Source organism: Cyprinus carpio, chromosome B16, assembly GCF_018340385.1.
Source record: "Cyprinus carpio isolate SPL01 chromosome B16, ASM1834038v1, whole genome shotgun sequence".
Lineage (NCBI taxonomy): Eukaryota > Metazoa > Chordata > Actinopteri > Cypriniformes > Cyprinidae > Cyprinus > Cyprinus carpio.
Window position 1 is genome coordinate 15042810 of NC_056612.1, and position 15208 is coordinate 15058017.

Genomic DNA, 15208 nt, shown 5'->3' on the forward strand with positions numbered 1-15208 from the left:
GGGCGCATGTGACGTAGCACACGCTTCCAATCAATCGTTGGCTTCCATGTTTTTAGGGGTGGAGAAAAGAGAGAAAAATATGTGAAAAATGGCTACTGTGCAGTCTGAATCCGAACAACCATTAGAAGATAAACTCATTAACGGTACACTCGGTGAAAACAAACCTGAACTACAACCTGTATCAGCTACAGTAGCCGATTGTGAAACGGAGGTCTGTGCACAAGGAAGCGACGTAAAGGGAGCGAATGACCCTGGTGTTCCGTCTTCACCAGCAAGTGAAAATTCACCTCCACATGGCGCTGCTCTTTCACCACGCAACAAAGATGCATCAGGAATGTCCTGTAATTTTAAATCTACGGAGGACGAGCAAACCGCGGACCTGCTGCTTCTTAATGATAACCAAGATCTCGTTTCAGCTAAGCCCGGAACGGAATACGATGTGATATCTGAACGTTTGCACAATGAAAACATTGGTAAGTACAACTTTGCATCAAGGGCAGACGGTAAAGGGCACGCGCCGTTTTCTTGAACATCGCATAGACTTGTGCAATTTAACACATATATTTAGACGTGGAAGGAGCATGCAGAAACTCTTGGAGCGGGTTTTTCTTTACATCCTGACAGCAATATTTTTTCCTGTAATTGGGCTGTTTTAACCCAATCAGAAACACAATTGTTTGTTTAACCCTTTCATGCGTGAAGAGCTAGACTCGTTTTAGAGGTTTTGATCAGTAAGAATTGCATACAACATCGTAAAGTTTTGTTTAAATGCATTTTCTGAGCATCAGTTTGTATATTTAATAAAAGGTTTGGAACTGTCCATGTGGAACAAAACATGCCTCTATAAGAAACAAGTCATGTTAAACCTAGTCAGTCTTGCATAAATAAAAAAAAAAAAAAAAAAAATGTAGAAATTTTGGATAGATAAATTCAAGGCAGTTGTTACATACTTGCCACTGTCACCCATTCAGAATGTACTTTTCAAAGCACAGAGTGCAGCTGTCCGGTTCCTGAAGTAAAAATTGCATTAATTTACTCCATAGTGGAATTGATTTAGAAACTTTTAAAGAGACATACTTTGAGCTACAAGGTTGTTAATTAAAGGTATATGGCATATAATTAATTGTTTATACTTTAAGCCACCAGTCTTCATTTTTCAAGTGGTGAAAAAAATACATTACCCATGATTCGACATAGAAATCTCCACCAATAAGAGAATCACAACAAACAAATCAGCCAAAAAAAAACGCTTAATCCCAAGAAGTCAGTTCCCCTTACAATTTCTAATTCCTTAAATATTTGTTTGCATAACATGCATAATTAAAAAAAAAGGTTATATCTAGCTAGCTAGCTATATATCTGTCTATTTATGATCAAAATGTTTTAGATTGCTCCATCATTTGTTTAATGATTGTGTCATTTGTAATGCTTAATGAGGGTTGTAGCTTTTATCTTATTAAAGCCCAGTGGCGGCTCGTGGGTTTTAAAATAGAGGAGGCACACTAATTGTATTGGTCTGGGGATCCCTGCCAAATATTATTATTGCTATTATTATTATTATTATTATTATTTATTTGCTTCTAACCACTTTAAGCTGCTTTTTGGTGGCTTTTAATCAGAAAACGTAAAGAAAAAAGACACATACAGCAAGATAATATAACTTAACTTACCTGCCTTTTCACTTGAAGCAAACATCCATCCCTTGTTAAAAGAGAACTGCCTGATGTGCTATTTAATTAACCCGACTGCTGTACCATATATCCAGCTTGTCTGGCATGTTCTAGCTCCCTTTATTTTTAATTTGTATATATACTGTTTGAATGACGGCTTGGTAAAACTGTCGGCGATCAAATATTCAATATCGCTACTCATAAGTACTTGGTTGTAATTACATCAGATTTGTCACATTTACGGTTTCACGTTATGGTAGTACAACTGTGAAATAAATAAAAAAAAACATTCTGAGACATGAACTGAAATGAATTGTGAATTTTATCAACATTAAATTGTCTTAATTTTCACCTCAAAATTTTGGGGAAGCTGTGCCTCCCCTGCCTCCCCCAACGAGCTGCCACTGTTAAAGCCATTAAGTACACAGTCTCGTACCTTGTACTTTATAGCTGGTTGGTTTGATTCATTGCTTATAACTCCTAGCAATTACTTTTTAAAAATACATATGCGAAAATGAACGGAAAAGTTTGTCTGGAACCAGGGCTGCTGAAATAATGGGCGAGCACTTTTTTATTTTAATAATGGCACATTGTACAACCTGGTCACATGATTTAGCCATTAAGTGGTTAGGCATAGAGAATGAAATGGACAGAGATAGACACACACAATGGGGTACTGATGAAGTGAACATTTGTATGACTGTTTTTGAAAGCAGAAATGGGGGACATTGGTGCCAGATGTCATACAATTATCTCAGTAACGGCTTTTGAGTCAAATGTTCAAAAATGTTTACATTTTTACTGTTTTATGATTTTTTTTTTTTATAATAATCATTGCACTGTTTAAAAGTAGCTGAAAAGCCTCTAATACTCAGTTTGTTAAGTATGCTCTCACAAACAGAGAGTCTGTTAACTGTAGCTTTTTCTGGGCGGTAATAGTGGTAGTATTTAATACCTTTTTGTTGCCAACATGTCAAGCTTTTCAACAGTCTTAAGATGAACTACAGTACACCTTTTAAACAACTGACATAATCCAAACCGTTTATTAGAACTATAAATCTGAATGACTGCTACCTATTGGGTACATTGGAAATGACTTATTATCTAATGTTTTTTCTGCTATCACTCTACAGGGCAAGAAACCGACAAAGAAGAAACGGCAGACAAAACTACAGAAAATGTCAGCAAAGAGTCAAAGCATACCAGAGAGGAAGAACACCCAGCAAAACAAGATGAAGATTCAAAAAATATAAGTGCAGTAGCAAAGTTTTATGACGATGCCATGCAAAGCACAGAAGAGAAGATAAGAGAAGCAGGAGATCCCAAAAGCGTGGAGAAGGTTAAGGACAACACAGAAAAGAAGGAAGGAGAAGATACCAAAAGCATGGAGAAGGTTAAGGACAACACAGAAGAAAAGGAAGTAGAAGATCCCAAAAGCATGGAGAAGGTTAAGGACAACACAGAAGAAAAGGAAGTAGAAGATCCCAAAAGTGTGGAGAAGGTTAAGGACAACACAAAAGAGAAGGAAGGAGAAGATAAATCTAAGAGTGATGGGACAGGCATAGTTGTCAAGCGAAGGAAAAGCCGACTGGAATGCAATGAATGTGGTAAAAAGTTCACTCGTCGGGAAACATACAACCTGCATCGACACTTTCACATGCACCAAGATGAGCAGGCTTCCCTTGTTTGTAAAGAATGTGGCATTACTTTTCAGCATCGAAGTGACCTCATCAAACACCGCAGTATTCATAAAGAAAACAGCCAACCAAGCCTGTCGCAATCGAAAGGCTCTGAGAGGATATACAAGGAACGAAGGAAATTTCAGTGTGAGCATTGCGGTATGTGTTTCTCGACAATGATGCGATTAAGGCTTCATGCTTGTGAACAGAATGTGGAAAAGCCTTTTCGTTGCCCTCTGTGCCGCAAAGAGTTCCAGTACAGGGTGTCCATCAATGCTCACATGCAGAGTCACTCATTAGACAGTCCTTATCGGTGCCAGGAGTGCAACAAAGGTTTTCAGAGTTTAGTGACGTTGCATATACACCAACGATCCCACGCTGCGCTGAAGCCATATGAGTGTCCAGATTGTAGTATGGTCTTCAAGCATCGCTACGTCATGGAAGACCATCGACGCAGGCACACTGAAGAAAGAGCACACCTGTGCAAAATCTGTGGGAAGAACTTCAAATACAGCAGCCTTTTGCAGCAGCACCAGTATCTCCACACAGGCCAAAAGCCTTACCACTGTTCATACTGTGGAAAAATGTTTGCTTTCGCACAAAACATGCGAGCACATTATCGGCAACACAAAATGATCTCAGCTAGGTCTGAGGCACCTATTACAAACCATAACGTATCTCTTGTAAGGCAAGGAGGTAAAGAGAAAGCAAATGTTGAGCAACAGCGCAACTGTCCTCTGTGCCCTCAAATATTTTATGCAGCATCTGATTTAAGAGCACACATGTTAATCCATGAGGCAGAGTATGAAAGGATGTGTAACGGCAAAAGATATGATAAGGTCTATGAATGCCAGTATTGTCCTCTTAAATTCCAGTCAGAATCCATCCTGCAATCCCATTCACAAACACATATGACTAACATTTTGGGTTTAAACACAACACGTATCACAAATCAGGTTAAAGCAGTACTTGAAAAGCAGGATGATGTTGGTATGGATGAGGGAGATATTGATAGTATGTCGGGAGTAGGGGGATTAGGTGACCAGACAGAGAAGAAACCGTTCAGGTGTCGAGACTGTGGAAAGTGCTTTCGTTACCGATCAGTGTTAGAGCTTCACATGCGCATACACAACAAGGGTTATCAGTGTCAAGTGTGTAAAAAGTCGTTCAGATTTAGTAGCTATTTGCAGCAGCATTCAATTATCCACACGGGGAAGAAGCCATACAAGTGCCCGGACTGTGGTAAGGATTTTGCATTTCATCACAACATGAAAACACACCAGCGGCTGCATCAACAAAAGCCGTTTCGCTGCACACAGTGCCGTAAGGGCTACAGTGATGAGAGCCAGCTTCAGCGGCACATGCTTTCCCATACAGGTGAGAAACCTTACAAGTGTCATCTGTGTGACAAAAGTTTTGCTTTAGCGTACTTGCTCCGAGACCATCTAAACACTCATACAGGGGAGAGACCCCATCGATGCCAGGAGTGCCATAAATCATTTCCTTGGCTAAGCAGTCTGCTCGTGCATCAAAAGATTCATGTGCGTAAACGGCAAGGTCAGAGTCACAGTTATCCACTGTCCATACATTCTCAAAGAGGCAGAGTAAGTACCGGCAGGAGAGGTAGGCCAAGGTTAGATCGAGACAACGGAAGGACGGCGGCTCTACCTGGGAGAATCATGCCAGAAACACTGTTGCCAAATGTGGTTCCACACCAATCCCGTAGCTTCGATGTAAATAGACATCAGCGCATGCAGCTTAGAGAGCAGCACTTGCACACTACAAGTCATTCCCAGCAGATTAATTTGCAGCAAGAATGGCAGCTACAATTGACACCTTCATCAGAAGAACTGCTGCACTCTCAAAAGCCTACAAATTTATTGGAAGGCCAGCCAAGTAATGCAGTGCAGATGCAGTGGCCAGGAAGTCACCTTAAGACAATCTTGCCTAAATGTGATGGTCTCCCAGAGCTGCACCAGCAGCAACCTTCTCAAGCAAATGTACAGCTGTCAGCACAACCTAATCATTACTCGGAGATAAACATATCTGAAACAGAGCAAAAAGGCAAGCATTCACAACACCACGTGGACAGGCCTTCACTTCTGGATAGAAAAAGGCAATCACCGAGAGCAATTCAAGACCCGCAGCAATCGCAGTGGCCAGTACTCTGTGATTCGGTGCAAACAGCTAAACCAGAACCTTTCAGTAATTCATCAGAAGACGGCAATGTAATGGTTGACTTAGAAGCACCCACCAACAAGGAAGCTGATAAACTCACTCATGATTTGCAAATGCCTAATTCCTCTGGTCTGGCTAAAACAGAGATGGGTCAGACTGGTGGTATAGTTCTACCTGCTGGTGCTTCCGGTCTACCGAATACCACTCCATGGGGTATGAAAACATCTTTAGAAATGTCTACGCCTGTGGGCTTGCAAGAAATACCTGGAGAGTCATTAGAGAAGCAGCAAAACAGACTAATCCAGCACTTACCTCAGCAAATGCAGGTTCCGCAGCAGCTTCTTCAACAACAGCTTCATCAGCCCCAGCTCCAGCAACAGACTCCGATACCTCCTACTTGGGTTAGTGCAACTCCTTCAAACCAGATGGGACCTGTGAACATCCAGTACACTTCAGCTCGTTTTCCCCTTGGGGACAGACCTCCGATGTGGGGGTTTCAGGCTGCTCCAGTTGTTTCCCAGACCCTTATAAACGGACCAGTTCAACAAGGCCACATCCAGCCACAACAGCACGTAGCTCTGATTTCTGGCCAACAGATTCCTCTAAATCAGCCTTCATCTTTTATCTCACCACCTTTTCCTCCACCATCTCTAAATATACCTGCTCCGCATCCAATGCATTCTGTTGGAAGGCAACTTCCAGGTCCGTTACCACAAGGGATCTTCTTTACCTCACAGGGCACCATAAATGAGATGCCAATCATTTCGCAATTAACAAACTTACCTCAGTTAGCCCAACAAACTGAGCCACACAAAATGGGCAATAAAATGCCTTTTGCCCCAGACCACCTGTTTCAGTGCATGATATGTGGTTGTTCTTTGCCTGGAGAACTAGAATTACAGATGCATTATATGCAACATGCACAGCGAGATGTCTGAGTTTGATTTTAGAAATTATATACTTACAAAACAACAATAGCTCAGTTTCAACTGTCTCTTTGCTGTATTATTGTACATTGCTGTTAAGCTGCTGGAGTGTTGAAGATTTACAATGAATTAATGTTTTTATTCAGTTATTAAATTTTCCAGCTTAACATATATTCTAGTTTCATGTGTTTTTTTACCCCCATACAATAAACCACAAAACCAAATTAACATAATTAAAAACATTTTTTAAAAGAACTGCAGTGTTATTTAAATTTATAGTCAAGTTATGAAATTATAGCCTACATTGTCTTATGGTCATTTACAAGTAATATGGTGTTCAAATGTTTGAGTGTCAATGGTTTTAAGAGTTAATGAGCATTGCTACTCCATTAAACGTTAATAATGTGCACTTTATTGTGTTTGTAAATAGTGGAGGTAATACAATGCAAAGTTTATTTATGAGTTTATATGCATTTTGTACTAGATTTAAAATTTCTAAAGTAATTGGCATGCCATGGTGTATGTGCAATATAAAACTTTCTGAAAGGCTGTAATTATTTTTTTCCTCAGTGTCTCTTTGACAATTATTTGTTATAATGATAGTAATAATTTGACATTTCCAGAGGTCAAAAGTCAATAAACGAAACGCAAATAAAAACAGATTTGACGATGTAAGTGAACTGCTTTTATTCATGTTTTATAAAGTAGTCCATATTAGTTTAAATGTATGTAAGCAATTATATAATACATGATCTCGTATATATATATATATATATGTGTGTGTGTGTGTGTGTGTGTGTGAGAGAGAGAGAGAGAGAGAGAAATCTACACATACATATAAAAAAAACTATATTATAAAATGTAACAATATTAAATTTAAAATTCATTACCAGAAACAGGCTACATGCTGTCAGGTTGAGCCACATTCAATCTCGGAACGTTTTTGTCTTATTGGTGACACTTGTATACAAACTACTAAGGCATCTTAACACAGTAAAGGCAGCACAGACACCAAATCTGAAGTGAAATGTGCATTTGTCAGACAAAATCAGTTTTAACAAAAACAAATGCTTTAAAATTTAAAATTGTGGGAAACAAACTTTTTAAACAATTTTTAGATTGTACAAATTGCTAGAAAGAAAAACTACTACAATTTTAAAATCAGTTTTAACAAAAACAAATGCTTTAAAATTGGACACAAATCGCCATACGATAAATGTAACAATATTAAATTTAAACTTCCTGACCCAAATATATATATATAAAACACGATATTATAAAATGTAACAATATTAAATTTAAACTTCCTGCGCGTGCTACAGTGTATCGTGCGATGGACGGTTTGTCATAATGTTAGCTTATGCGGTATTGACAGTTATTTTCTTTTACCCAACAAAATTGTTAAAATCGGAAAAACACTTAAAAGAAATTATGAATTACTGCATTGGGAACATCGCCACACGATTAAAAGAGCCAGGAAGTCACTCGGGCGCAGACAATAAACGAAAATTGATACTAATGTTAGCTTTCCAGGGGGAACAGCAGATGTCGCCAGACTGTCGTGTGTGGGTGAAATGTCATCCACAAGACAAGGATTAAGCATTTTAGGATGAGTCGAGATACTTTTATGTCCTTGGCTAATGAACTCAAACCAGCTCCACAAAAGCAGGTTACAAACTACACACATCCCAATCATATCACCGAGAGAAAACCCCGCAGACTATCATAATCGCAATGGCTGGCATTCAATAATCCTACAAGGCATAGTAGAAACGCAAAAATGTGGCAAGTAACTATACAGACAGTTTTCTTTCCTTTGGTTAATTTATTATTTAGGCTACTAATCACAATTTGCTGCATTTTGTTTGTAGTTTCACAGATGTTTACGTTGCGTGGACTAGAATGGAGCACACATGATTTGTCTTAATTATTTGTTAGATATTCATGTTTCATAGCCCATAAATGTTCTTTCCTGTAATTCCTCTAAACTGTAATAGTCAAACAACATCTTGGAACATTGAACCATCCATTTAATTCTATATTATTTTTTATTTATTTGTTTGTTTGCTTTAGCACTCAGGGCACATTAATGGCTTGGAGATTCCTTGTAATCGGTGACCCAACCTATCCCTTGAAAAAATGGCTGATCAAAGCTTTCCCTAACAGTGTTACACTCAGCCAAAAAAAAGAAACACATCAACATCAGTTGAGCTTCGCGGGGATAGCTGTGGAGAATGCATTTAGATGCCTTAAAGGAAGGTGAAGATGCTTACTGAAGAGAAATTACATTAACAGTGCCAGACAGTGTATCAGATGTAGTGCTAGCCTGCTGCGTTCTGCATAGTTTCTGTGAATTCCACCGTGAGCAATACCTGGACAACTGGGACTGTCCCCAAGAATGCATGGAAAGACCTGTTGTTGACAGCAGGGATGACAGTGCATCTGCTGTTTCCATTCTGGATGCCTTGCTGACCATTGTTTGCAGGAACTAGTTGCTTTATTAATATAAACTTTAAAACTTTAAACGTTGCAACAAAAATTGTAAACATGTAACATTAATGAATTCAGTGAAAATGTGTTTAACGTAATTGTTATATTTGATTTGTTCTGTTACATTTTTATATAAAACAGATTAACAGATTATAAAACAGACAACTACAATAGAACAGAAGTCAGATAAAAAACTGAAATGAGAATATGCATAAATAAAGTCAAATGCCTGCATTACGAACATGCCTAGTCACCCAAAACTGAAAAATCTGACATCATTTACTCACGCTCATGTTGTTTCAAACTCTGAATCCAAAGTCATCCAGCTTTGTACTACAGCGATACTAAAATAAGTATTGATCAAATCACTGTTTTTCTCAGTAAATATATTTCTATAGGTGCTGTTGACATGAAATTTTCACCAGATGTTGGTAACAATCCATACATACAAAGAAAGCAAAACAAATAAATTCAGAAATTAAATTGCAAAGAAAGGAGTTGCATGGAAAGCCAAGACAGCAGCAGAAATCTATCAGTAACTAGAAAGCAATCCTGCCTCTTGTCAGTGGAAATTAATATTAGTTGGTTCAGTGTCTCATGAGCAATGTGTCACACAAGAAACATTTAATGATGGCCAAAAGCAAAGAGCTTGCTCAAGACCTTCGCAACCTTATTGTTGCAAAACATACTGATGGCATTGGTTACAGAAGCATTTCTACTGTATACTTCTGATTGTTCCAGTGAGCACTGTTGGGGCCGTAATCCGGAAGTTGAAAGAACATTATTTCACCATAAACCGGGCACAACCAGGTGCTCCTTGCAAGATTTCTGACAGAGGAGTGAAAAGAATTATTAGAAGAGCCAAGGATCACTTGTGGAGAGCTTCAGAAAGACTTGGAATTAGCATGCACAATTGTTTCAAAGAAAATAAAGTATACAATAAGTAATGCAGTCAACCGCTGTGGCCTGTATGAACGCTTACAACGCAAGGCTCAATTGCTGAAGAAAAAGCAGGTAGAAGCTCGTTTAAAGTTTGCTGCAAAAAATTTAGACAAGCCTATGAAATACTGGGAGAATATAGTCTGGTCAGATGAGACAAAAAATGTACTCTTTGGATGCCATAATACACAACCTTGCTCAGAGATCATATGGCATGCAATACTTTTTCCTGGGTCATTCCATTTTATTACACAGAACTTAATTTCTCAACTTATTTGTATTGTTTTCTTTGTATGTATGGATTAGTTGGGTTCTTTCAAATTGTAAAATTTCATGTCAACAGCACCTTTAGAAATATATTTACTGATAAAAATTGTGATGTGTTCAATACCGCTGTACATGAGGGTGACCAAACCCTTACAAAACAAAACTATATGGGAATACACTGCAAAATATAATGCCATTTATAACATAATACATTTCCATATCTGGGAAACTAGTGCTTATATTTTTCAATATACAGCAATATATGCATTGACAATATATGGCTATATATTGATACATACAAATATATTTATTGATGAAGACAATGATAAATCTTATATTTATAATGTTAGAGTCTTTATTGCTTATATATTGCACATAGATGCTCCCATATAAATGTGAATGTATGTACACATATATACTGTACACACATTCACACAATGAGTTAAAGCAGATCTCTATTTCCCAGCATGCTTTGCTTCTGGCTGTTAAAGGAGAGTAAAAAAAAATAAAATGTGTTATGTGTGTTTTTGCTCAATATTAATATAGGGGGAGTATATAATGTTGCATTATTTTGAAATTTAAAAGGGTTTCTGGTATGTGTAAGTTTGTGGTGTGCAGAAGAGTAGAGCCTGTGGTTAGGAAGACGACTGGCCAAACACTGTCAAATTATGTTGTGCACTTTTTTCAACACAATGATAGTATTTTTACTAAATGCTTTAGTATGAGCAGTTGTGCTTATGCTATTGTAAACTAGCTGTATTTTAAAATATAAAATGTGTACATCATAAATGATTAAGAAATATATATTTCTATATATGTGTGCATATACTGCATGATTAAATATACATTCAATATATTTTTACACATGCAGTAACATATCTTATCACATGTACATCTGTATATTATAAAGTGTATTACTGAATATAAAATTACATACATTGTGATAAGTAAATATATTGTCACATATTTTACAATATATGAAAAGGGCAATTCCTTATGTATTATTCAGTACATTGTAATATATTTACACAATATATTACTCTGTATAATTTCTAATATACCGTTATGTCATTAAATATATTGATCATTCATATATTAGGAAATATATTTTCTTTGCATAAAGGGAATAATGACAGAATTTTCAGTTTTGGTAGACTTGTCCCATAAAACCATTAAGCTTTTATAAGTAGATCATCACCCTTTCATAAGGCTCCTCCTCATCACTATAACTGTGTGGCACTGTGGATGGTGCACCATCTCGTGAATCAACATGAATTGATGATGTTCCAGACCTCCATTGATGAGTAAAGGGCTGTCGAACAGTTGACTTGGCACCACGTGGTGGAAATATACTTGCTAAGATGTTGCCAAAGTGGCCAATAGCCTCCTGTTGCATTGCCCGCATATCACGCAGATATGCTACATGCGAACATGAACTTGTTGGAGTGGCAGTGAAATAAAATAGTATAATTTTAATGATTTGAAAACTAGCCATTTATGATATATTACAATTTTCATCTTAACGTAAGAGTAATAAGACACTGAAATCAGAAAACTTACTCCTTGTTGGCGGACAATGTCTTCATCATCTCCATCTTCAGTGGCACTGTCATTTGGAGATTGCACTCTTTCTTCTGTCTGTGTCAAGCATGCACTAGCATTTACCGGCAAAGCACAGGGACGATGTCCCCAGATATTATCACATCACACAGTCATTCCACTCATGTTGTTGTGATCTTTTGTTTTTAGGTAAAAACTTTTCAGACTTTTGAGCTTAGCCGTAACCTGCTTCTTATCTCTCCGCACACCGCAAAGTCGAACTCTCTCAGCAATAGTACAGTACACATTACTATCTCTTACAATTCCGTCAATTTGCCGGTTAATTTCTTCCTCTACTCTTGTTAAAAGAAGCACTCTTGCTTCTTTGTTGGACCAGTTGTTTCCCCTATTGGTAGACAGCTATTTTAAAATTAACGTTAGCTAAAACAAATGGAGCTAGCTTACTGTAGGCTACGTATTTTTGGCTCGAACCAAAGACTACAGAATACTTAAGATGTGTCACTTGTATAGTTCCCTTTCATAGGTTCACTTCCTATGGGAACACCTTTGGGTGTGATGAATGTCTGAAGCCTTTATACCATCACGTCAATTCACTGGACAATAGCCCTTAGCACCACCCTCCGCATACATCATGTAAGCTCATATCAGCACGCTGCACGCTATTCCATCAGATTTCATTTCCTTCAGGAAGCTTGGGGTGATGCATGCAAGCCAGGGCTCATAGAGAGTGAGACGACTGAGTTTTCTCCCTTCCTCTCGCTCTCTCCAGGCCACATGCAAATGCTTGAGGTGCCTGTTGTCTTTGTCAATGATGATTTGCAGCCTACCCCAGAAGTTCGTAACACGATGTCTTTCGGTTGTGAACCGTATGACGAAGTCGTGCTGTCCACAGCAGCCTCCGATTTGGAAGATTTATTGGGTGAAGCGTGCAGTTCTCTCCCTCTGAGCGGACAGGAGAAACGCACCTCTCCATCTTACAGAAAACTGTTAGACATTGTGACGTGCGCTGTGGATAAGCTGGGGTTAGAGTGGGATAGCGAACAGTCCCAAAATCAGGTCCAGTCGAAACTGGATGATTGATTTTTGTCTAGCCGCTCTGTCTCAGCCCTGTAGGCCTCTCCCTTTCTTGAAATCTCGATTACCAATCCTTCAACTAACCTACTCAGACTTACCACCTCAGGTGGTTTTAGGTCAAGTTTTCACAACAAGCACTTCGGACAGAGTGGAATGTTTGCTGTTGGTGGCCCCGTTCTGGCCCACTCAGACGTGGTTCTCGAGACCTGGTCAGCCTGCTAGCCGCCCCTCCCTGGGAGGTTCCCCTCAGGCACAATCTGTTGATGCAAGCTCGGGGCATAATTTGGCATCCGGATTTATGGAGGCTATGGGTATGGCACCTGAGCGGAGTGCGTTAATGTGTTCTGGACTCTCGGCTGAGATTATGACACTATTATTAATTCTAGGGCTCCCTCCACGAGACGCTTGTACGACCTTAAGTGGAGACTTTTTGCATCTTGGTGCAGGCAACGCAATATCGACCCAGTTCATTGCTCTATCAACTTGGTGCTGGAGTTTCTTCAGAGTCATTTTTCTAAAGGGGAGGCCCTTGCCAATCTTAGGGTTTATGTGGCAGCCATATCTGCTGAACACGTACCTATGGGAGGTGTTTCAGTTGGACATCAACCTCTGGTCTCCCATTTAATGCAGGGTTTGAGATGGCTTAGGCCTTTTCGCCTGGAACAGGTTCCTTTGTGGGACTTATCAATTGTTTTAGAAGGCCTGTCAGACCATCCATTTGAGCCATTCGAGACTGTGTCAGTGAAACTGTTAACCCTCAAAATGGTTCTTTTGGTGGCTTTATCCTCCCTTAAGAGAGTAGGGGATCTGCAGGCTCTCTCTATCAGCCCTTCATGTATGGATTTTGCCCCAGGGCTGGTTAAAGTTTTATTGCGACCCAGGCCTGATTATGTTCCTAAGGTCACTTTGACCCTGTTTCGCTCCCAGCAAGTAGTTTTAGAGGCTTTCGCTCCTGGTGATGCGGCTCAGGTAGTCTCAGCCCAGTGGCGTGGATCTGAACAGTTGTTTGTGTGTTTTGGTGTTAAGAGCAGAGGATCTGCTGTGACCAAACAGAAGATGTCACATTGGATAGTGGAGGCTATCTCTTTGGGCTATGAGGCGTGTAGTTTGACTTCGCCTCTAGGGATATGTGCTAATTCTTTCCCTGGTCTTCCAACTATCTGAGGTATGTCAGGCGTTATGGTAAAGTGTTCCCATACTGATCACTGTCACTATGGGAACCTATTTTATTTATTTATGCATTTAGCGACACTTTTATCCAAAGCGACTTACAGTGGATTCAGGCTAACATTTTTTACCTAAAACGTTCCCTGGGAATCGAACTCACAACCTTTTGCGCTGCTAACGCAAAGCTAACATCAAGCTCAGTTTGAGTCTGCGCAGTACGCTCGACCCCCAGGAAGTGCGTGCTTCTAATTGACTTTACTTGTCTCCGTTGAATCCAATGGGGTCGCTGTGTCCATTTCTTTTACTGTCTATGGACTCAAACTGACAGGCGTCCATTGGGTTGTCATGACAACGACGCTGCTTAGCGCGGCACTGTTTCGCATTTCATTTACACTGAATCAAAACAGCATTGCATCACCTTTGATACTAGGGACTGAGGTAGGGGTGGGTGATATGAGCTAAAATTCATATCACAATATTTTACACTGTACAGGCGATATCAATATTATATTTGGATATGAGAAAAAAAATTACAGGCAAAATATTTTAACCTTATATTACTAGAAAAAGTGAGGGATTGGACATTTGTGCAGTTTTTATTGTGCCATTGTTTTTCTTAAGAAGTGCAAACATGCAACATGAGGTAGGCCTGTATGAATTAAATTAAATTAAATATTGTGTGTTTGAGTTGACCAGTGGTTCCCAAACTTTTTCTGTTGTGCCCCCCTTTTGTACAGAAAAATATTTTTAAGACCCACTCCCACCTTTTTTTGGAAAATCTCTTATGCTCACCAAGGCTACATTTATTTATTAAAAATACAGTAAACACTGTAATATTGTGAAATATTGTCAATTTAAATTATCTATTTGAATATTTAACATAGACTACTGTATTCCTGAGATTAAAGCTTATGGTGTAGTTTATACGGTGTACGTTGGTTTACCACCCTGCAGAGGTTTATTTTGCAAAATAATCTGCTGACCTCAGTTTGGGAAACAGTGGAGTAGGCGATTTGCGCTCTGTTAATTTGGTCTGTTACGATGCTCTGTGTTTACTAATGCCTGTGTAGTACGATTTGGCACACAAGACAAAAACGTTCGGCCTCGACTCGTCATTTGTGTAAAAAACTGCAAAGCGTACCAAATTGAACAAAACTATATAAATGCACATTTTTAATTAATGAATAACGGTATCCACGGTAATATCAATATCATGGAACATAATACCAGTAGTCACTTTCACGCCTAGACTGAGGTG

At 38.9% G+C, this 15208-nt stretch overlaps 1 protein-coding gene across 1 annotated transcript; it reads left to right on the top strand.

The window, feature by feature from the left end:
- The first annotated feature begins 31 nt into the window (after positions 1-31).
- LOC109104976 lies at positions 32-7123 on the top strand. The gene is made up of 2 exons (XM_042740980.1): positions 32-473; positions 2804-7123. Exons 1-2 carry the CDS (start codon positions 89-91, stop codon positions 6463-6465), a joined length of 4047 nt encoding a protein of 1348 aa, XP_042596914.1. The 5' UTR covers positions 32-88; the 3' UTR covers positions 6466-7123.
- The last annotated feature ends 8085 nt before the right edge of the window (positions 7124-15208 follow it).